The sequence below is a fragment of the Aulonocara stuartgranti genome, assembly GCF_965226115.1.
Source record: "Aulonocara stuartgranti genome assembly, chromosome: 2".
Lineage (NCBI taxonomy): Eukaryota > Metazoa > Chordata > Actinopteri > Cichliformes > Cichlidae > Aulonocara > Aulonocara stuartgranti.
In genome coordinates this window covers 23,598,939-23,621,313 of record NC_138940.1, presented here as the reverse complement: position 1 = coordinate 23,621,313, position 22,375 = coordinate 23,598,939, and the positions used below count along the sequence as shown (strand labels likewise).

Below are 22,375 nucleotides of genomic sequence, written 5' to 3'. Positions count from 1 at the left end.
CATTAAGGTCTGCTCCTCAATCACTCCTGATCATCCTGCGGTTGAAGCTTATTTCAAAAGGAGCTTGTGTCTTTGATGCTGTTGCATCAAAACTCCCCAATGACCTCAGACATGAACATGAACTGTGACTGTTTTTAAGTCTAAGCTAAAGGCTTAGATAAGCTTTTCTGTCAAGCTTATGGAAACTGTTGATTGGTAGCTGTTGGACTGTTTCATGTAAATATTGTGAATGTGTCTAGCATACATTTTTTGGGAATCTGTTTATTCGGTTTTAGTTTTAGTGTAAAAGTGCAACTTTTTGGTTTTAAATGTGCTACAAAAATAACATTTACTTACTTACACATGAAATATTAAATACGGTGTGCTATTATAGATTAAACTAGACAACAGCAAGAGTTAAGCTATAAGTAGCAATAAGCAACAACCTATTTGAAATAACTATTAATATAAAAGTTCTTACATTTTGTCTTCTTGCATTAAATTTTATATTTTAGTCTCATCTTAAATTAGTTAAATTACATAAATTGTATTATTGTTTAGCGCCCAAAAACATGGCTGATTGCGTTTCATCAAGTCTTCTGTTAGTTACAAAGGAAATAATGTGACTCTACTCTGCACTACCATGTGAAAATTAATGTTTGCCAAATAAAAGTTCAACAGTAATTGCATCTGTGTGACGCTAAATGGAAATACGGGATCAGACTCAGTTCTGGAGAGGAATAAAAGTTGGAGAATTTAATAAATCAATAAGCAACTTAGATGGGAAGGTGTAAAAATAGTGAAGTTAATAATTGAATTGTATTGTCACCGCAGGGCGTTTATTGGTCATACCTTTAATTGTAACGGAGTGCTGTTAAACTGCAGTTTTGTTAATTTTCCTTGTGCAAAGGATTTAAATGTTCTCATGAAAGCAGATCAAGTTCAGTTTTTATGACTGAAGCTATCTTTGCAGTAATTAGAGTCTTAAAAACTGGAAAGTTGTTGAGTAGGTCTGTGGTCTGGAAGATCATTAGCAGAGTTTGTCAAAGTCAAACACCAAATTTAATCATCGATCCCCTCCAATTGCTTCATCTCCCTGCTTAGCCTCAACCTTGGCCGGGCCCTCGACCGCAGCACATCGGCTCCCCTCCGCTGCCCCAAGTGCAGATATCCCAACCCTCCACCCAGCTAGTTCATTTCCCTCCTGTGGTGGTGCTCAAGGTCACGCTGGAGCAGGGCGGGGGGTTTGCATTAATCACACACACACACACACACACACACACACACACACACACACACACACATCACAGACAGACATCACACATACACAAGCGAATCCACGCAGATTAATCCCCAGGCTGAACCATGCTATTCCATTAATGTCCCAGCCCCGGTAATTAGTGCATTAGTGAGGAGTGTGAGTGATGACTCGGAGACGACATCACCTTTTAATTGGTGTCATGCTCCACTCCTGTTTGGCAGTGATTGATCTCCGTGTTGACGTCACCATGGCAACCGCACCAAGACGTATGGGATGTAAGCACAGATGATATGTTAGCCTGTAAATCAAAGGCATTCAAATTGCAAGATTAAAGTGGTCATGGACTTAATGTCTTTGTCTAGGGGGAGAGGTTGAGACACAGGCCACAGGATGATTAGGTTCTCTCATTACATAATGATTCAGTAATTTTAATGAATTAATTAACAGCCACTGACAGGAAGAGGGGAAGAAAAAAAATGTCCCAGTGCACTTTCTCATCTTCATCGAAATACTCGCCGTGCTGACTTTTGGCCGTTTATTGATTTCAAATCGCTTCTTCTCATTATCATAATATAATCCAGAATGAAATGAGTTCACTCTGCTTTGAAAATGAGGTCATGTTTGTCTTTAGTTTAGCTTTTCACAATATGATCAGTGCCTGCCGTATCCAGTATCCAGTTGTCAGACTTATGTTATATCTATTTATTAGTTTTACATGTTGAACATGTTTCTCAGCTAAATTATTTTTACCTTTTTCACTCACTAAATGCAGAAACTATCTCTGACAGCCAACAGAAACAATGTGGATAACTGATGAGTCATTTAGGTGAATTGAAGTCAAGCGAGATGTCAAACATACTGACAGTCTTTGCTTTTCTTCCGGTTTTATGTAGGTTGACTTGAAAAACTAACATTTACTTATTTTGCGTTATTTTTCCAATTCATTCATTTACTTGTTTTGGCTCTTCAAACCTTTTGCGGATTAATAAGAAGGTAGATTCATGGATGCCCCACATAGTTTTTCTTTTCCTTATCCTGCAGTAGGTAAAATGTTGTGTGTATATCTTCTGCAGTTTTATTCCGCAGACACTGCTGATTATTTGCAGGATATGAACATGACATATTCCTTTACAGGCATGCCAAGCTGGAGCCTAACATTTCAGAGCGTTGGAGAGGGTTCCTCCCCTCGGTGGAAATCGTTTTAACGCAGCTGTCAGTTTTGGCTCAATCTTCGTCTTTTTTTCATGACTCTCGGCCAAACCTTACACTGCTTTCCACAGTGCTTCGACGTGTAACTAAGCTTGTAACTGATCCCGCGTGCTCTGTGAGGACGCGGAGTGGACGAGCGGTTTAACGGTCAGCGCCGTCCTGCCAGCGGTTTCTTAACAGCTGGGAAGCCGTTCCTAACACCCTTCGAAAACCATCGTCTTTATTGTCTAAAGCTCTGTGTGTAAGTTATGTGACTTTGTTTATTAATTTGAAGCAAAGTAACCCACCAAATAATGAAGCAATAATATTGTATTTCAAATTAAGAATTCCAATTAGCACAACAATAGGACGATGCATGATTGCGGAGATAATGCTGTGCCTAAGTGATTGCGGTGTGTGCCCCCTGTTGTGATTAGCTAAGGCAGCCATCCTCTCTTCCTTTACTGCCCTCTCTCCTCTCCTCCCATACCCCCTGGTGTTGCAGGGGCTGCGAATAGCTTTGTTAATTTGTTTATCCCCCAACGCGCCCCTCCCTCCCCAAGTCATAGCTTGTTATTAAGCACAACACGGCCATCAGATATGAGAAGCAGGCATTATGATAGTGAAAGGGGCATTTAAGGAGAGATAGAGGACAGATTAAGATTGCATCTGTAATCTTGAAGAATATTGCTACTGACAACACTACCCGTAACTCATTTTTCTATTTTGAGCCTCATTTAAGCCTGCGTTAAAAAAGAAGAAGAAGAAGGAAAAAAAACTACCTACCATTGCTTTATCATGCTGTCAGAAAAAGCTAATTAGAGTATTTTCTGCATTAATGAATGTCTTGCTGTTTTAAATGGTTACAATCCTCAGTTGCTCAATCAAATATGAGAGAGGGTGGGATGTTTCACTTGTGAATGATAATCATCTCTATGGCAACAGGGAGAAGCTTCTGATTCAGGTGAAATGAGCAAGTCAGCAGCACCCTGCAATCAAATAATCACCTTCAAATCACATTTGGTCCCACAGACACACACACAGACACACGCATGCATGCACAAAGACACAGCGTGCACTTTCAGCTATGATCGTCTTTGTGGTTCTGCTGTGCAGTGTGTGTCGCTTTGGGGCTTTTGGTTCCATAAAGAGCCAAATGACTTGTTAGTGGCTTTAAGTTTATTACATTTATGTCTTTTTTTCCTTTGCGCAAATCTACTTTCACAGTTTGATGGCAAATCCGAGCATCTGCCCTTAAACGTTGCATATTAATCAGAGAGGTCAAACACAGTGCAGTTTCCAACTGTGCTTAAAAGAAAAAACATGTGTTTATTAGAGCTAATGATTATTTCCATTAAGATAAAGCCACAGATTATTGTCTTAATTTGATTTTCCAGAGCCTAAGGTAATGCCTTCCAGTGAATGGCTTCTTCCAAATCTCCAAATATATTCTGCTCACAGGAATAAAAGGCAAAGTAGCACACCAGTCTCGGAGGCTGGAACAAGCAAATGTTTGGCAGCTGTGCTTGAAAACTTCTCATGATTAATCAGTTCTCCGTTGTCAGCTCCAATGTTTATGTACACGGTGCTGAAATTGTTTTTCACTTCAGTTAAAGTTGACAACAAAATGAACTGATAACGTTTTTTTTTTTATTTGTAAAGATTAATGAAATTCACGTTTTGGTTTCGTATTCCTAAATGTGATAAATTGGTGATTTAAATCATTTTTCTGTTGCACAAAACAAGCAATTTCACACTCTAGACACTCTGATAAATCAATTGCTATCAGAAAATCAACAGATACATTTATAATTTTTTTTTTAAAAAGTATCTTAATTTTATGTATAATATAACACATGGTATGTTTGACAGCTTCAAACTGAGGCAGGGCTTTTAGGTTCTTTCCTCTCAATGTGGATTTCTCCTCTAAATGTCCTAGCAGGCCTGTCTGTCTCAAAGCTCCGAGCTGATTACAGCTTATCATAAATGAAGTGCTTGTTCTATGTTGTTGACCTCCCTGGCTTCCAAGTTGGGCAACTGCAAATGTGATTTGAGGAGAACATTATGCAACAAAAACAGTGGAGGAAATTGTCTTGATTAACAGTCCTGTGCAAAAGTCTCAAGCCACTCCTCATTTCTTTACCTGCCCATTTTCAGAGCAATGTTGTTTTTTTGGTTTTTGTTATGCTTTGCGAACACTGACCCACGAATCATTAAAGCATAAAAAACTAAATCAGGGGATAAACCACTGCTGTATCTACATTTAACAGACAGACAGACTTTGTTAGGAGCAGACTGACATAAAATCCCCTTTTTTCCCCCAGGATAACACAGTGGTGCAGGCATAAACAATTTTTTGCACCAACAAGTTGATTCCCAGAGAGCTATTAGATGAAAACTTTGGCATGGTGTGCAGTGCGTCCTTAAAAAAACTAGGGAAACCGGACAAGTGGAGGACAAAAGACAACGTGGCAGACTTAAAGGGCTATCTTGAGCAAAGGAACAGTATGTGAAAGTCATGTCCTTAAGAAACAGGGGGAAAAAATCCAGCAAAGACCTGACAGAGGAGCTGAAAGATGCATCTGGCCCTTCAGTTGATCCATCTACTGTTCAGTGAAGCCTCATCAGTAATGGTCTCAGTGGCATTGTTGTTGTGAACAAGCTGTTCTTGAGGAAGGGAAACAGGGAGAAAAGGCTGTTGTAGCCAAATTACACAAGAACTGGACTAAAAATCAGTGTCTGATGGAGTCATGAATCCAGATTTTACTTTATTTAGTTGTCAATTTGTATGGAAAAGGTCAGGAGAGAGGTACAGCAGCGAGTGTCTACAGCCATCTGTAAAACACAGTGGAGGCTGTGTCATTATTTGGGGCTGAATTTCAGTCAGTTGTGTTGAGGTTTGAGTTATGAACACAGAAACTACAGTCAGATTTTCATCCATCACACAATACCATCTGGTAATGGGAACGCTATCAGTGATGGACTGGCCTCCCCAGATACCAGACCTCAACAGTATTAAAACAGTGTGAGATCATCTTGACAGAGAATGTAGCAAAATGCAGCTGACATCCAAAAAAGAGCTTTGAATATCATTCAGTAAGCCTCCATTTATCAATATAATCATTTTCTTGGCTGTTTCCTGTCAAAAACCTTTTAAAAACAGATAAAAGACACAAATCTGCATTTGTATTATTCTAATTCTTTGTTCATAGCAATTATCTCCAAATTTTAGATATATGCAGATCAGAGTTCATAAACTGAAATGAAATCAAAGCTAGAATTTGTCAAAAAAGTCTAATGTGTTGTCTGCTGCTGTTTTTATATACAATGCCTAAAAATGTAGCAGCTGATGTTACAATCAAGGCAAAATAATTTTTACTCTTCATCTGCTTTCACAGTGTGACAGAAGACGTTAGGGTATAGACACTGCAGTTACTGACTGCTGTCACGATTGCTGAGCTAATGTGAGCCAAACAAAGAGCATCTACTGGCTATGAATGATTTACAAATCATGTCTGAGATCATTAACCAATAATCTAATATCTAGCTTATCTAGGAAGACTAAGAAAAACCTTCGTACAAAACAAACAAATCTCCATTACAGTTTCCAGCCTATCTGATACAAGCCCCACAAACCTACCAGTGGGGCTTGTTATATTTTTTTTTAAAACACATAAATCCATATCGATGTTTAACCCCAGAAAAGTGAAACGTTTGACAAACACAGATTTATTTGTATCAAAATGACTCATTTAGTACAAATGTTGTAACAGACATTTAAAAGAAGTGACTATTAATTATAAATCATTCATAATTTTTAATGAACTTTCATCAGTCCTGTGTTCCAGTGGAACATTGTGTTACGTGAAGTAATGTTTTTATAATTAGAAAACCAAAACAATCCCAATTATGCAAAAAACTGTTGCACTGATTAAGGAAGCAATAAATTTGGTTATTTGAGTGTGTGTAGCAACAGCCTCTGTGGGTTTGATTGTAGCCTGAAAATGGCCATAAAAAAGAAAACAACAGAAAAACAACAACAACTTTGTTTCGAAACTCGTCAGAATAATCGTTCTGTAAAAAAACGAGGGCTATACCTCGTGGGGAAAATGCCATAAAAAACATTAGGTTGTAGCCTGCTACCTTCACAGAACAGCACCAGCTGGTCTTAAAATGAATAAAAGAAATGTGAGCAAGAGGACAAGTACATAAGGGTCTGTAGTTTCAGAAGGGGTAACCGCACATAGGAGCTGGCAGCTGTATTAATTGGCACCAGTCTCAAAATGACCAGTTAGGAGGCAACTCCAGCATGCTTACCTTTGAGGCAGAGATGTTGTACATGTGACTGACCACTGAATAGAAACTATTAGGATGGGTGAAAGAGAACCAGTGTTGGATATAAGAACATATGAGGGAGGTGTCCAGATTAAAAATAAGAACATTTGTAGGATCAAGTAAGATGTTGGAGGAGTGCTCATTAGGGTTGTTTGGGTGGTGCTAAGCGGGAGTGTTCTGGAAGATAACTGAGAAGTTGAACCAAGAAGGCTAATACTCTATTTTCCAACCCCGTGCCATGCCCTGTGGACGTCTATCAGTCACAGCCAGTTCCCTCGTAAACAGGTCAATGACCTCTCAACCGCATCCCAACTGCAAAAGCATCAACCACGCTTAATGCGTACACAGTAATGAACATGAACGAACACAATCTCATTTGCCTTTAGAACCTGATTGATCCCATCTCTGTGTAGGGAATAATTAATAGTTGTGAATAATGATGATGTTACCTCTGTTGTACCGACTATGTAAATGTGCATGACTCTCTCGCTTTGAAGACGCTCGTGGATGGATCCTGCTGCCGTCTGATGCCGCAGCTATTAAATAAACTCCGCAGACGGGCACAGCTCAAAGCAACAAACACAACTTCAGCTCTTGATAATGTTTTATCGAAGCACTTTTATTACACTTTCTAGACATGCGAGCGAGTCTCTCACCACTCACTGGTATGACTTTTTTACGGACATTTCAGTTTGTAATAGATGTGAAATTGCGGAGCAAAGTGAATGAGGCAAGAAATGTGGAAAAAGCCTGCTGTTCAGACCTGGAAGAAAAAAAAATAATGTTAAATTTTACAAGTTTTTTTTTTTTTGTCGTAAAGGCTTTCTTATTTAGCATGAGATTAGTTTGGGCAGCATGAAAGCGCGACACAGACATTGAAAGAGTTTGACGCCTGCCAGAAGCATGAGAATTGGCCATTGTGCAAAAAGTCAAGGTTGATTTTTTTTCTCCTCTTGGTGAATTTTATTCTCCCCACCTAAAGCCACTTGGACCCTTTACATCGTCAGACCCCACAGCTTGAGCCCCAGTAAGCCTGTGCTTTAAAACAGTGGTGGCTCCGTACTTTCTAAGAGCTGATCAGAAACAAAGTCAGGTGGTCTCTGCCTGTGATGGAGTGGCTAGCACAATCTCTCTAACTCTCAACCCTGTTGAGCTGTTTGGGGAGACAGCATGACCGTGTGATATGTGAGAAGTGTCCAACTGCCTGTCAAACCGGTTCGTGGGAAGCACTTCAGGAAACATTAGGTGAATACCAAAGATTTGCAAAGTTCTATCTGCTGACACGTGACTTCGTTTGATAACAAAAACACATTTTTAAGGACAAAATTTCTATTTTATTTTATTTTATTCCAACCTTGTCATCGTGTTCAGTATAATTCTTTGTCACCTTGCATAAAAGTTAGATTTTTCAAATAAAAACATTTTGAGTGACTTCAAACCTACATAAAGGATTTCTTGTAACGTCCCAGACATTGGTGACAGACTAAAAGTGGCTGTTATAGGAGCTAGAGCACTTGCAGTGCTTTAATAAATTACCTTATGTCTGGTCAAAAAGTTCCTGTGGTGTTTTTAAAATGTAGAAAAGTAACAAAGCTAGTGACAAAGTATGTAACAGAAATAGAGTCAGAATCTTTATTTTCATCGCACAAAAGGTACAGCGAAAATGAATGCAGCCCCATTCAGAGTGCATGAATAACATTGTGTGTGCTTTTATCGTTACTGATTGCACAGTTATTCAGAAGTATAGAGTTGGAGGTAGATCTAGGCTGAATATACAGAAACTATATAAAGTGTAGTGAATATGTAAAAGTTAGACTGAATGGATGTGCATGGGACCTTTAGGCCTCTCCTGCCTATCCATCCATTTTCTTCTACTTATTGAGTCATAAGGGGTCACACGGGGTGGCTATCCCAGCTGTCACAGGACATGAGGCAGGGTACTGCCTGGACAGGCCACCAATCAGGACTAACACATAGAGACAAACCACCACTCCCACTCAAAGTCACACCTATGGCCAGTTTCTGATCACCAACCCCAAGCATCTCCTTGGAATGTGGGAGGAAGATGGTTTACCAGGAAATACTCACATAAATACATTCAACCTAAACCTTCTTGCTGTGAAGTAACGGTGCTGACCAGCACACCACTTGTGATTCCTGAAAGTTGAATATTATTTGGAAGTGTTTAGACATGATAGTTCCTATCACAGACACGGTTTCTCAGAGACTGAAAAGAGAAAGGCTTTCCCAGCTTGGACACAATGCTTGGTAGCTTTGTTCTTTTTCAACACTAGTGCTCTGGGCTCTCGTTTAACTTGTCACAGTTTAATAGCGAACATAGCAAACACAGAAACGTGAACAAAGGACTTCACTTTGGTATGGAGCTGAGAAAACATGAAAACTGGTATTGCTAGTGAAGAAAATATGTAGCATTCCTTGCTTTACCTAAGATATTTTCTCCTGTTGTGACAACAAGGCCCTCTTCTTCCTACCAACAGCCAAACACAGGGCCTGCATGTTGCACAGTTAACTGGTATGAACGGTAATAGAAGTGAACTTATTAAGAAATGTTTAATTTTACTAGTTAATACTAAAATATTGAAAGTCCATGGCCTGATTTTCAGCGTACATATAGAAAGGACAAAGAAGCAAAGACTTTGAATAAATCCATCTACAAGACATAAATAAAAGGATGGTCCAAGTCTAAATGGGAAGAGCTCCACTGTGCTGATTCACTCGGCTGAGGGTCTCCTACTTTTATTCCATCTGAACTGAACCCTATATGCAATCAGACAGCACAGTCTTCCAGCCACTGCGCAGCATGCTGTGCTAAGCAGTCAGTGCAAAAATGCTTCATGGATTTTGAACCTTCAGTGACATGAGCTACTGAAATAATCGGCAGATGGACAAAAGCTGGGGAAAAAAACACCACAAGACTGTGGAGGCAGTACTAATGAGGTCTTTTTAAAAATACTGCATTGCAATGCATTCGTTAGCTTACAGAAACTAGTGTGTAGCAGTAATGACCTCAATAGAGTGAGCAGTTTGCATGAAGAGGTTTGCAGTCTGTTCTGATAGCAGGTGGTGGGCAGTAGGCCAGAGATTGTGTATAGAGGTAACGTTAGAGGGTCAGCTCAGTCTGGTGATGGCTGTCGGGACGAAGCCGTTGAGGTGCTGAGTTGGCGTAGCTCTAATGAAATGTTACCTTCCCCCGAAGGAAAGCTTCTGAACAGGTGGTTGCCTGTTTGTCTGGGATCAGCGGCGATCCTCTTCATTGTGTGGCTCTGTCATGGAGGGCAACTGGCAACCAATTATCTACTCAGCAATGCTGAGTAGGTAAGACTGGCTGCTACAGCTTGTTTCCAGTAGTGCCGGGAAAGTAGAATCCTTTCTATTCGGAGTGTTCCGGCTGAGAGCGGTTAAGGTGGACACAAAAAACGCTGTCACACACATAGCGACTCAATCACAGTACAGCAGCTAACGCAGAGGTGCTCTGTGCTGATGTTGGCTTTATCCTTTTTGCCCCGACAGATGTTTTCAAGCATATTTATCTCAGATTTACAGGACAGTCACTTTACTGTATATGCTGTGAGCTAATGACTCATTAGTTAATTAAAAAGTATGTATTTATTCAGATTTTGAAGAGTAAAAACATTATTTTTTTAGCACAAATACATGTATTCATACAATTTGCTGTATTTTAGCCATGCATTTCAGTTATTTATTTATTTCTAGGCATACAGAACGATGCATAAATAATGGTGTGTAACTGGCAGCACATTTGTAGATCCTTCTCATTTCTCTCTTTGCTTTGCAATTAATGGGACCAAAGTCTGCTTGCTTACTACAGTCTATCGTGCTCGGTGTTCTTTTGTGTGAATGGAGACCAATTCAGGCTGAATATTGGTTTAAACTGTATTATTGCCTAAATAATGATCCTTAAATACTCGTCCTTGACGAGTCCAAACGTGTGTGTGTGTGTTTGTATGTGCAAGACGGTGCATGTGTGACTTTGTAATTGGATTCTGTGTGTTTCCGTGCATGTGAGCACGCGCCTCACCTCCAGCTTCTTTCAGCCAGCTGCTTCATGCCTCATTGGGGTTTGTATTGATTGTTCCAGTTTCTCTTTGTTTTCAGTCCTCTATTTTGGTCGTCTGATGCAGCTCTAAGAAACCCGCTGGCCTTTGCTAAAACTGCCCTAACAGCTACAGGAGCCTTTGGTAAAATTGCTTTAAATGGGTAGACAGACTGTGGTCAGAAAGCTCTGAATGGTGAGAGAGCCCTTTGGTAAAATGTCTCCAGAAGGTCAGAGAAGCTGCAACAAAATAGCCTCAATAGCTCCAACGGTACACTGGGCGAGTTCACACACGTGCACGGTAGGCACCGCGCGGCAACTCACACACACGCATTTCCTTATCTTCCCGATCCTCTCTATCACACACACAAATGTAGGCATGCACCCACGCTCCAAACCAGCAGAGATGGAGCTCGTATATGACCGGCGGTGCTGCGTCGCTGTTTGTCTGCAGCATTTCAGCATTTCAGCTGTAGATGGTGGCTGCCAGAGGGAAATGTAACATGGCGGCAATCCCCTGCTCATTGAGTAATATCCTGCCCGCCGTAACATTACTCAGCTTTCAGTAAGAGACCAGATCAGTGAGACAGCTAGTGGGAGACAGATGGAGAGAGATGGGGGGACTCTGACAGAAAGAGAGAGGAGGCGTGATGGGAAATGAAAGAACAACAGAGAAATGCGTGAAGAAGAAAGCTGTGATCTGTTGGACTTGGTGTACTGTCGCAACCATGACTAACTAGATAAGTGTGACAGCGAGTTTTACTGGTAAATAAACACCGGCGTGTACAGCAAATCTCATCATTGAAGACGCGTGAAGTGTGTCACCACCTCCGCTCTTCGTTTATCCTTCTTTCCGTCATTTCATCCCTTTATCCGAGCGAGACGTCCCATTTCAGATTAGCAAGGTCAAACCAATGATGAGTCCTGAGGTTTATACCGGTTAAAAAATTGCGGCAATGAGCCTCTGCTCATGCTCTCTCACACACCCACGAAAGACAGTCCGTCATGCATGCAAAAAGCACACAAGTTAAACAGTCTTGACAGTGGCATTAGTAGCTTTCAAGGAGTTTGTGGAGGGGAGTAAGAAAAACACTTTAGCACCTCTCTTCTGTCAGAGTGAAGCGAGGGTCGACAGGCGAAAATGCGGCAGGGCACGCGGACCCCCGGGCTCTTAGTCTCTACTCTAACGTTGACTTAGACACAGATTTGTTTTATTGGCTCTGAAGTCCCTCTCCTTCACTCTCCTTCACACTTGTTTTTTCCCCATTTGTCTCTCCTCTTTTTTACTCCCCCCCCTGCCTCTCTTTCTCCCATCCCTCAGAAGTCTTGGCTTAGCTAGAGGCTGACACAGCCATGCAGAACTTGGATGAGCAATTGCCTTTACTGTACATGCTAAACTACGCACTAAATCGAATGACTGATGTGCTTGAAAGTGTTTGCTGCTGGGCAAAGCTGGCTGTAGTCTTTGGTTGTCAGACAGAATATAGTCGGCGGTTAGCCATGTCTACGAGCGAAAAAGGACTTGGCAATCAGGCCAGGATGTGTTTCCACTTGTGTGAGGGTATTGATAAATCATTTTTAACTGACTGCAGTGCTACCTTGGCTGTAATGCTTATCGATAAGGCAGTGTATTCACAGTCAATCACCCCCATTGTGCCCCACAGCTCTGCCCAGGACTGATACAAATACTTGATAACGATATCTGGTTTACTTCAGTGGTTAAAGAGGAATGAACACATGCATGCTCACATGCACATCTCCCACTTTCTCCCACCACAAGTGTGAAATCTAATCGTCATAGGAGCACACAATCATTTTTTATCTAATCTGGAGACACATACATGCCTGACAACAAGAGCGAATGCTGCATGCTAGCATTGTCGCCATGTCGACCACCTGAAATGGTTTGTCTCCTATGTAATCTGTACATCTTTGCGTTTTAGCCGCTAATGTGAGAAAGCTTATGATGCTGCTGCTATCTCAGCAAGCCTCACTTTGCTACTAAATTTCCACCAGCTTGAATTCTTCTCTGTTCTCTCATTTCTCTCCACGGTAGTTTAAGAAAACCTGAAAAAGCCACATCAAGTACCTCCTTCTTTTAATAGTGAACTGTCTGTTTCTCGCTCCCTCCACCCCACGCTCTTCTCTTCAGCTTTCCTCATCCTCCGCACACATCTCGGCGGGGTAGCCGACAGCGAGGGTACAGCACAGAACCCCCCTCACAGCGGTACCGTCCTATTACCTCTGGCAGTCATCTCACTGTCACACTGATCAATGATTCATGTGTGCGCGCGCCTCAGCCTGTTAGCTCACTGCACTGCTGCTCATCGCTGGCACTGTGCTGCTGCCGACGCCGCTGCTCCTTCACCAGTTATAATGACTGGACTAACTCAGAGTCCTCTCACTAACGTGTGCCTTCGCCAAAGCACAAGAGAGAAAGATGGACGCTGAGAGGGATGGATAGACAGGCAGGAGGAAAAGGGAGCGAGAATGAAGGGTCAGGCTGAGCACATGCTGCTCGCATAACTGGCTGCACACTGTGTGGAAGTGAGTCTGTGAGAGCGTCTCTGTATTTTAAATGGAAAGAGGTGCCGGTGTCTCTCTAGATGAAATTCTTGCCACTCAGTAGCCATCTTTGAAATGTCTCCAGGCAGTTATGTGGACTAACAAGTTCAGATTCCTGTGGGGGGGTGGTTCTATTATATAAATACTTTTACAACAGTGGATGAGTATGTTACACATGGCCAGAGTCTGAAATCATGAGGTCAGTATATCTGTACATGTATTCCTCATGATTTGAAAGCACAGGCTTCGGCTCTCTGTTCAGTTTTTTTCTACTCTTGGCTCTACATAGTTTAAACTCCAGTGCATTTCCTAAATATGCTACAGACACTGCTCTGCTGCATTTTAGCTCAGCAGCACTTCCCATCCTTTTGTTTCTAAGAGGCAGGAAATCAGAAGAAACTCAGTCAAAGGGAGAATCTGCACAAAGGGAAAGGAGTTAAACAGGCAGTGAATTAATGGACTGAACTGATGCCTTGTTTAAAACAAATAAGAAATGTATGGGGCTAAGCTAAGCTAAGCTAAGCTAATTAGCAGCTAGCTGTACCTGCATATTTACTGTACATATTGCCCTGCCAAGAAAGCAAGCTTATTTTCTAAAACATCAAGTGAAGGTTTAAATGTTCTACATGGTTTTGTGGGAAAAATTATTTTCTATTAAGTTATTTCTCCTTTTGATCTAATAAAGAAATGCGAACAATAAAAATATCAAGGTGTCACAAAGGGCCTATATTAAACACTCCGTTACTCTGTTTATCCAACATTGTTTGAGGGGGTTGTAGTTGACTTTTTTCTTATATTTCCTCAGGAGACTGCATGTCCTTTTATCATCACAGATAAGAACTAACACCACAGTTCATTTGACGATATAATCCAGATTCTCCAAGGTCTCTGTGATTTTCTAGAGTGTAGGATAGCGTAACCCAGGACGACAGGACATCTCTATGACGACTGTGCCAGTATCGTTTGTGTGTCCAAAAACGATATTAATTTGTCTGTGAGTCAGGGGTCTGACAGAATAAATGTTAAGGTCAAGAATAAACCTTCATGCTCAGCAGTTGCTCATCTTTTTTCATGTCTCTTTGGCACTGAATAACCTGCAGCAATTGAAACCTTGTAACCTCTACATGCCTAATAGATAGACATATATTAAACTCCCATTCCTGTCCACATTATGGGCTCTATGAGTGCTCAGTTTTAAATGCCCGGAATTCATTTGCTTAAATGACAAACCAACAAATATGTCCTCACTGGTATTAATATTACTGTTTGGACATTAGATCCTCAAAAGTACAAGAGCATATGCTCAAACGCTCACTCTTCCATCATCTCCTCATCACACTCAGAGGTCCTTGTTCCCTTCTTGCTCCGGTGTGTTTGCGTGTGCATGCATGCTGTGCAACTCTAGATGCTAAGTGTTCAAGCAAAAGGTCAACAGCCATAAAGTAAGAGAGAGAGAGACAGAGAATGGGGGGAGGGCTGATGAGGAGGAGCAGGAGAAGTGGGGTCTGAGGGTGTTTTGAGGAGAGATGGAGTGGTGACGAGGAGAAGGTAGGAGAGCTGGTGAGGACTGTCGCTGCAGAGTCATAACTGTAGTGGGTAATACTTGGCCAGCAGAGGTGTGGGGGACACCAGACAAACATGGAGAGCAAGAAAAGCAATTCAGATGAGAGGAAGCGAGGAGAGAATGGAGTCTGAGAGACTTAATGGTGGAAATGCCAAATGTATCAGTTTGGGAATAACTTGTCATCCCTCACTGAGCACTCTTACAGACTAATTTATGAAACTATGATAGGTTGTTCCACTCCACTCCACTGCCAAATATAATGCCATACAAACTGTGACGAGGAATACAAACCTACATTTTTAGGTGTGGTATGATATTTTATGGTGTATTTTAAGAGAAAGATAATTGCCGTGGTCGAAAGGAAATTTCAGCGGCGCTCTTGCTAATTCTGTCAGTGTCAAATACGTGTGATTTTGACCACCTTCACTGTGTGTGTGCTTTTTTCATGAGTTTCTTTCTACCTGCTTCCGTTCTCCTCCCACCTGTCTGCTAAGGATGCAGTACGGGCAGTACCAGACAACCGAAAGGATTTTGCTGGAAGCTAAATCCATGAAATTAAATGTACAAGGAAGATCATTTGGGTTACTGTTTGACATCCTTTTTTCCAGCATCAAAATGAATCATCACAGGTACTTTCACAGCAAGGTGTTTATGCGAAAAATCCCCCACGTCGCCTTTTTTTAAAAAAGAAAAAGAAAACAAGAGATGTTTAAAAATGACTGACTCGTACTCACACTGACGTGAGGAGCTTGTGCGTGTCCATGTCTGGTCTCGTCACAGACTGACAGTTCAATTAGTTTGAGCTAAATGATGCATGACGTCTCCCTCATGGCCCTGGTAATCGTCAGTGTTCTGCTTTGAAGAGCTCATATTGTGCATGAGTAGATAGCTAAACCAATAGTGGCTAGTGCTAGTCAAAAGTAGAAATGTATGATTTGCTGATCCCCGTAGATGCCAGAGTGAGGCATGGGACCCTGTTGGCTTCAACTCTCAGAGCTCATCATAGATTTGCTGGTATTTTTCAGAGAAAACAGTTTTATTTCCCCGCCTCGCACCCCTCTCCTCTGTGCTTCCTCAAAGGAAAGTAGCAGCAAATGGCTTTGAACTATTTGGAGTTTTAATTAGGTATCCTTCATCAGGAGGGGGTGGAGTGTGGGCGACTGTGGAGGCGTGTGCATGCATGCATGTATGCACAGATGAGAAAAGTGTGAGTCTGTGCCGTACCTGTGTGATTGTGTTGGTTGCGCCGTATAATTGTGGATTTGTTTTTCTAAGCAGCCATTTTACGCGAGCGTTATCAAGCTCGTGTCAAGTGCTTTTTCTGGGTGTCGGCAATCAGCAGACAGAGGACAGACAGTGAAGATGTTTGAAGTCCTTAGAAGTTCCCTACCTTGATCTGCATGCAGCAGCCATCCTCTGACTGCCACCAGCACATAGTAACTTTTTGATTTAAGTCTTTGCTTTTGTTTGATGTTCCAAATGTGTCAGAGGAGGGGAGAAAAAAAACTGCAATGATTTATTTCATTTGCTTTGTTCTTCCTATCAGCAAAGGCACATTACCTTTTTAGATTCTTTTAAAGAAATAAAAAACAAAATTAAAACACTGCTCAAGTATAAGCCTGAATGAATGGAACCTCATGATTGGTCAGAACACAGCTGAATGTTTTACTCAACACTTTACTGACAACACTCGCAAAAAACTAATTCATTTCCTTAATGGGCGTGTGTTAGTTGTTTTTATTTAACAGCATGTTGGTTTCCCGTCCTAGTAAACAATTTTATGAGTGGGAGGGGGGAATCCAGTATTCTCTCTCATACCCTTTGTTGTTTAAAAGGCCCATATGGATTGTGAATCGGCAGCAGCTTTCAAAGCATCATTAGTCATGCATAAAAGCCTGTGTTAGCGCTTTAATACTAGCCCTGGGCTCAGACTCACAAGATCTGCCTTAATTGCCCACCACTGCCACGTTCTGTGTTGGTGTGCACATGTGCCATGTGCGCAGGCATGCACGCATGTGTGCGTGACAGTTTGTCTTCTCTGCGTGTTTTCTAATTGTCCTTTGCTTTGCCGGACGCTAATAAGCACATAAAGAGAGTGAGTGCTCTAAGATGGGCATTAAAAAAAGGATTCAGACACACCCCTCTTGCATGTTTTGAATAATGATCTCCTCTGTCTGTTTTCTTTTCTTTACCCTTGGCTGCCAATCTGCGTGTGTGTGTGTGTGTGTAGCGGTCCACCTGTTAGGTTTGACCTGGCATCTGCGTCACGGTGAGAGCCAGCTGTATGAGAATGGCCTGAGCTCAGCAGACCATCAACAAGAGGACCGCAGCAAAACCAGACCGACGAGCTCCGTCCACCTGCTGGACACGCTCAACCCTGAAAACACACACAGTGGTGACAGAGGTGAGCTGACACGCACACAGTGTACACTGTAATAACAGATGTTCTGCACTCAGCCACTGACAGGATCTGCCCGTTAGTAACAACAAAACAAATGTAATACAGCAGCTTGAAAAATTTGTATTAAATGTATTGACTAAAAACATAAGTGATGACTTCGAGTGCTTCACTTCATTTTTCTTTATCTGTGCCTGGCTGTTTTCTTTTTCTTTCTATCGACATTTTTGCAAGCAAAAAGGCAAGGAAAGCATTTTTGACTATTTCATTAAGCATGCCCAATAAGAGCATATTTTGACAAATCGGAATTATTTTCGGGGCCTTCATATTTCAGGTTTCCATGGAAAACCACCCCTTCAGAGTTGCTCTGGACTTACCTTCATGTCAGTCTTTAACCAGACTTGTGCGATGTTAGTCAGCTGGGACTTTTCATTTTGACAATGTTTTTAAAAACTGTCTGCGTTGTAGCTTCGAAGTTCTGCAGACTTTTGCAGAGAGCTCCTCATCTTTGCTTTAGGTTGTCAGCTCAAGGCTACAAGCCTTTACATGTGTAACACACCCGACTCATCAAATGGATTATGAGTAATGTACATGCCAAATTTTGAGACAGGAGAGGAATGTGTTAAAAAATTATGGACATGAAGTTGTCTTTGGATAACTGTTGAATCTTTGCCTAAATCCTGGAGAGCGCTCTTGACGGGCTGCAGAGACATAAATGAGTTTTTCTTCTTCATGCAGACTTCTTCATGCTGTTTGCCATTTTTTTACTTTTGCTGGGTGCACCTGGTTTTCTGGAAGGAGGCCAGCTGTTGGTTTTGATGGTACCTGTGATAGTGCTCTGATAGATTTGTGCTTTTGTGCGAGTCCTGGTATTATGTCCTTCATTTGCATGGCTCCACTCTACTCCTCATATTATCACCTCTGCATAAATGGCAACTTTCAGTCAACTTTCAGCCACATGGCAGCTCTTTTAGGCATGAATTATTGATCAAAAAAATGAGACACATCTGCCCACTTAGTGTCCCGGTTACTTTTGGACCACGGCAAATTGTGCACCATAGCTTAAGAGGATTCTAGTTGTTTCTCTTCGATGATGCTGTGAACCACAGCTGAGACTTCAATTAGGATCCATTAACTTCTGCAAACTAAACATATTGAACAATGACATGTAATGTTTTAATCACACTTTTACAAACACCATACACATAAGCCAAAGATTAAGCCTGTCATGTTGTGTTGCTGCAGAGGCTAAAACGAGTACAAAGAGTTGCTGAAGAGTGAAAACTGAAGATGCACCAAACACATACACCAAACACATGCACTTATATTCGGATCTTCAGGTACAGGTCTACAAATTTCAATCAGCTTCTAGTGCATTAAGTCCCTGGCTTCGTAAATAACACTCTTCCCACAACTAATGATCCAATACAATAGAGAGACATTAGTCCAGAGATAAGCCTTACTCTGATTACTCATTTTTTAGAAAGGCTAGGAAACTGGTTAATCGCGTTTTCTTTTTCCTGCTACATGACTGGAATTGCTTTTCTCCACTCTGCCTTCTCCCAACTAGCCAGAGGAATTACTAACACCAGTTTAACCCCACGATATGGGACATTAATTGTGAGCGTCTCAGGTCATGAAGTCAGACAGGACAGAGCAACCTTCATGGTTGGTGTGATTCTGATGGATATTACATCGGAGGCTGTCGGAGCCCACGTTCAGCGCTTACACAGAAAACGTGCGAGGCAAAACTGCAACTCGCTGCAATTTAGGCAACCTGGGACATCCCTGAAGCAACTATTCTTGATGAATCCTCACATTCGGAGGATTAACGCTCTCATCAGTATCTAAATCCTCCAATAGAGCACGCAGGGGTCGTGGAATTCACTTCTGAGTGTTGCGTCACAACAATCTATTGTTTCAGCTCTTATTGCTTTATATGCGCCGTGAAAGCTGGGAAATCAAAATGGGCAAAGCTAAGCTGTTGATGCAGGGGGCTCAGATTAATAAAATTGGCACGGTGGAGGTGGTCCCCAGGCAGAGGAGGGCCAGGGAGATTAGAGATTAGGCTGTAATCCAGTGTGGCAGATTATCACGCTCATCCTGCTGCACCCATCACCTCTCACACCAAGAGACCACACAATCCCCTAGATTACACCGCGAACGATGGCGAGGGAAGGAATGGAAAGGATAGAGAGAGATAAGGGGGCAAGGGACGGATACACGATGAAGCTAAAAAAGAATTGCTGTCATTAAAGTAGCAAATTCCTTAAACATCTTAGAAGAAGCTTTCACAACTTGTCTGCAAACCACCAAAAAAAAAGAAACTCAAAGAACAACAAGATGCAAAATGTTCAGTTTTTTTAATTCGGAATAAATTGTCTTAGCCTAACACGCTGCTATAAACACAAGGAACACAAGTAACAGTGGGAGCATGAAGATAGCTGAGGCGGCTGATTGGAGGATAGTCATCAGTTTCTGCTTGTTTTGATATAAACTGATGACACAGTAGGGAGAGATGAAACGAGCTTGGCGGAATGATTGGAAGGTAGTAATCTTCTTGTATTGTCGTTCATGTATTTTTAGTGTTGTTGTTTTTCTGTCAACTTCAATGCCATAAAGATGATTTGTTGGCTCCACTCCGAAATCAGAATCCGGAGCCGCAAGACTTCTAATCCACCTTATGAGGCGGCCCGCGCCACCGTGCTTGATGCTAATTGACATGTTGTGTCATGCGCGTATGGCTAGCGTCTCGTCAAGCCGCGCGTGCTGTTTTATATTCTTCACGCTATCTCTCCTGCAGTTTCCAGAGATCACCAGCAGCCCCTCTAAGCCGACCACACATAAAAGCTTCTCTAATTAGTATTACAGTAATTGCCACTCGCCCCATGATACCCAACCTCGCGCTGATGTGCATGCATGAATGTGTGCTCACAAACACACCGCCTTTCCCTTATCTCTTCTCTGTTTTTATATCAAACAAGCGAGGGTAAGGGCATTTAGAGATGGCCATCTCACACACACACACACACACACACACACACACACTAATGGAAACTCTTCTGGCGTACATGAAAGCAGATGTGCCCAGAACAGAATTTTTTTGTCGGTGGAATCCCTTCCTTAATGAAGTACATCAGAGTTTGAGAGTAATATTTCACTCAATGTGCAACGTCGGATGTATTAACGATATGAAATGATACAAAGTGACATACAGTAGAGCGGCGCGTTGCCTCATTATAATGTGGAGATGATGAAATGTGGAGCTTGTGGAATGCCATCTGAGCCTATGTGATGATTGTATAAACTCCTGAGTTAGTGCCGAATTGTTTTCACTCTGCCTGATGGTGTGGTTGGAAAATTGTGTGTAGATGGATGAAATGTGACAGAGACAGAGAGAAGGGCTCTTAAAGAGCACATCAATATTCTAGACTGCGTGCAGAGAGAGTGGAGGGAAGTGAGGCCGAGCAGTCCGCATGTGTCCACAAGAGTAAGAAAGTGTGTTGATGTTGCGCGCGGGTGCGAGCAGAGCGAATGTGTGTGGCGCAGAGGTGAGCGCGTGCGCGTGTGTGCAAATGCTTATGGACTGGTCCCTGTTACACTGGTCTCATTGATTTTCTCACGCTGGGATACAGTCTCAGGATGTAACACATGCGCACACGCCCGCGTTCACACAGACACACACGCAGAGAGAGTATGGATCACTTAGTGAACCCCCTGCTTGAGCGCCTCAAGTTGAGAAAGCCTAATAGCAGCGGCATGTCTGTCTGTTAGGCGGCCGGCATTCAAAACATCTCATCCAGAAATATCGGAGGAAATGAAACATAATTTCAAACTACAGCCAGTGTTAACAGTATACATGTCACGTTTTGTCAAGAGCAGGAACTTTTGACATTTGAGTAGTATGTGCCACAGGCTCTGACATCAATTGTAAAATAAACAATAAAATAAACTCAAAGCTGGTCAAAAGGTGGTCAAACAAGAACTTTATTCAACTGTTTCCATTTGATACTGGTGCACTGTACAAAAGTATTGAGCCACCCATCAAGTCAATATATTTTGATTTTTAAATTTTTGTTTGCTATTGCTCAAGGCGTCTAGAGGAATAGTTCTCCATGCTTTGTGAAGGTCCTTTAAAGCTTTTCTTTGGACATTGGCTGCTTTTTTACTTATTTTCAGTTCAGTTTTGTTTGTTAAGCTACTTTGTTACTGGCAGCCTGTTGCAAAAACAACACATTTCCTTATTTTTCTATGAAAACTGACAGAATAAAAAAGTTTGGCATACAATAGCGTGCAGTGTGCCCTTAAAAATGAGGAAACTTGGCAACTGGAGGACAAACGAATAAAAGAAATGATAGTGTAAAAAAAACATCTGTAGCAGATGAACGGTATGTGAAATCGATATCCTAAAGAAATAGAAAAAATCCAGCAAAGACCTAATACAGGACCTGAGAGATCTGGCACTTCAGTTAATACTACTGTTCACTAAAGCCTCATCAGAAATGGTCTCAGTAGAAGGGTGGCTGTCAAGAAGCCTTTCTTCAGGATGAGAAACAGAGAGAGAAGTATGCCGAATTACACAGGAACTGGACTGAATCAGTGCCAACAGGTCTGATGGAGTCATGAATCCAGAGTAGTTTTGGTTTAAATAATCATCAGTATGGAGGAGGTCAGATGTCATGTGGTGGAGGCTCTGTCATGGTTTGGGGCTGTGTTTTAGCCAGTGGTGTTGGGGATATTTAAAAATTGATGGAATTGTAAATGTCGAAAAAGTACTGTCGCCATGATACAGCATGCGGTACAGTGGAAAGTTTTATTTTTCAGTGTGACGCCAAAAACACTGCCAATGCAGCAAAAGCATACCTGGATAGAAAAACACAATCAGTCATGGATTGGCCTCCCCAGAGCTCAGACTCATTATTGAAGCAGTGTGGGATCATCTTTGTAGAGAACAAAATGCAGCCAACATCCAAAGAAGAGCTTTGAATTTCCTTCAAGAAGCCTGAAGAA

The 22,375-nt window shown here is 41.8% G+C and overlaps 1 protein-coding gene across 3 annotated transcripts in view; it reads left to right on the top strand.

Annotated features, from left to right (window-relative positions):
- tenm1 (teneurin transmembrane protein 1) overlaps positions 1-22,375 on the top strand; it is a 200,713-nt gene that overhangs the window by 81,403 nt on the left and 96,935 nt on the right. For all 3 annotated transcript variants that reach the window (XM_082558044.1, XM_082558043.1, XM_082558045.1), the window contains one exon: positions 17,198-17,371. In XM_082558044.1, the coding sequence (XP_082414170.1) occupies positions 17,198-17,371 (174 nt within the window). The remainder of the gene's footprint in view (positions 1-17,197; positions 17,372-22,375) is intronic.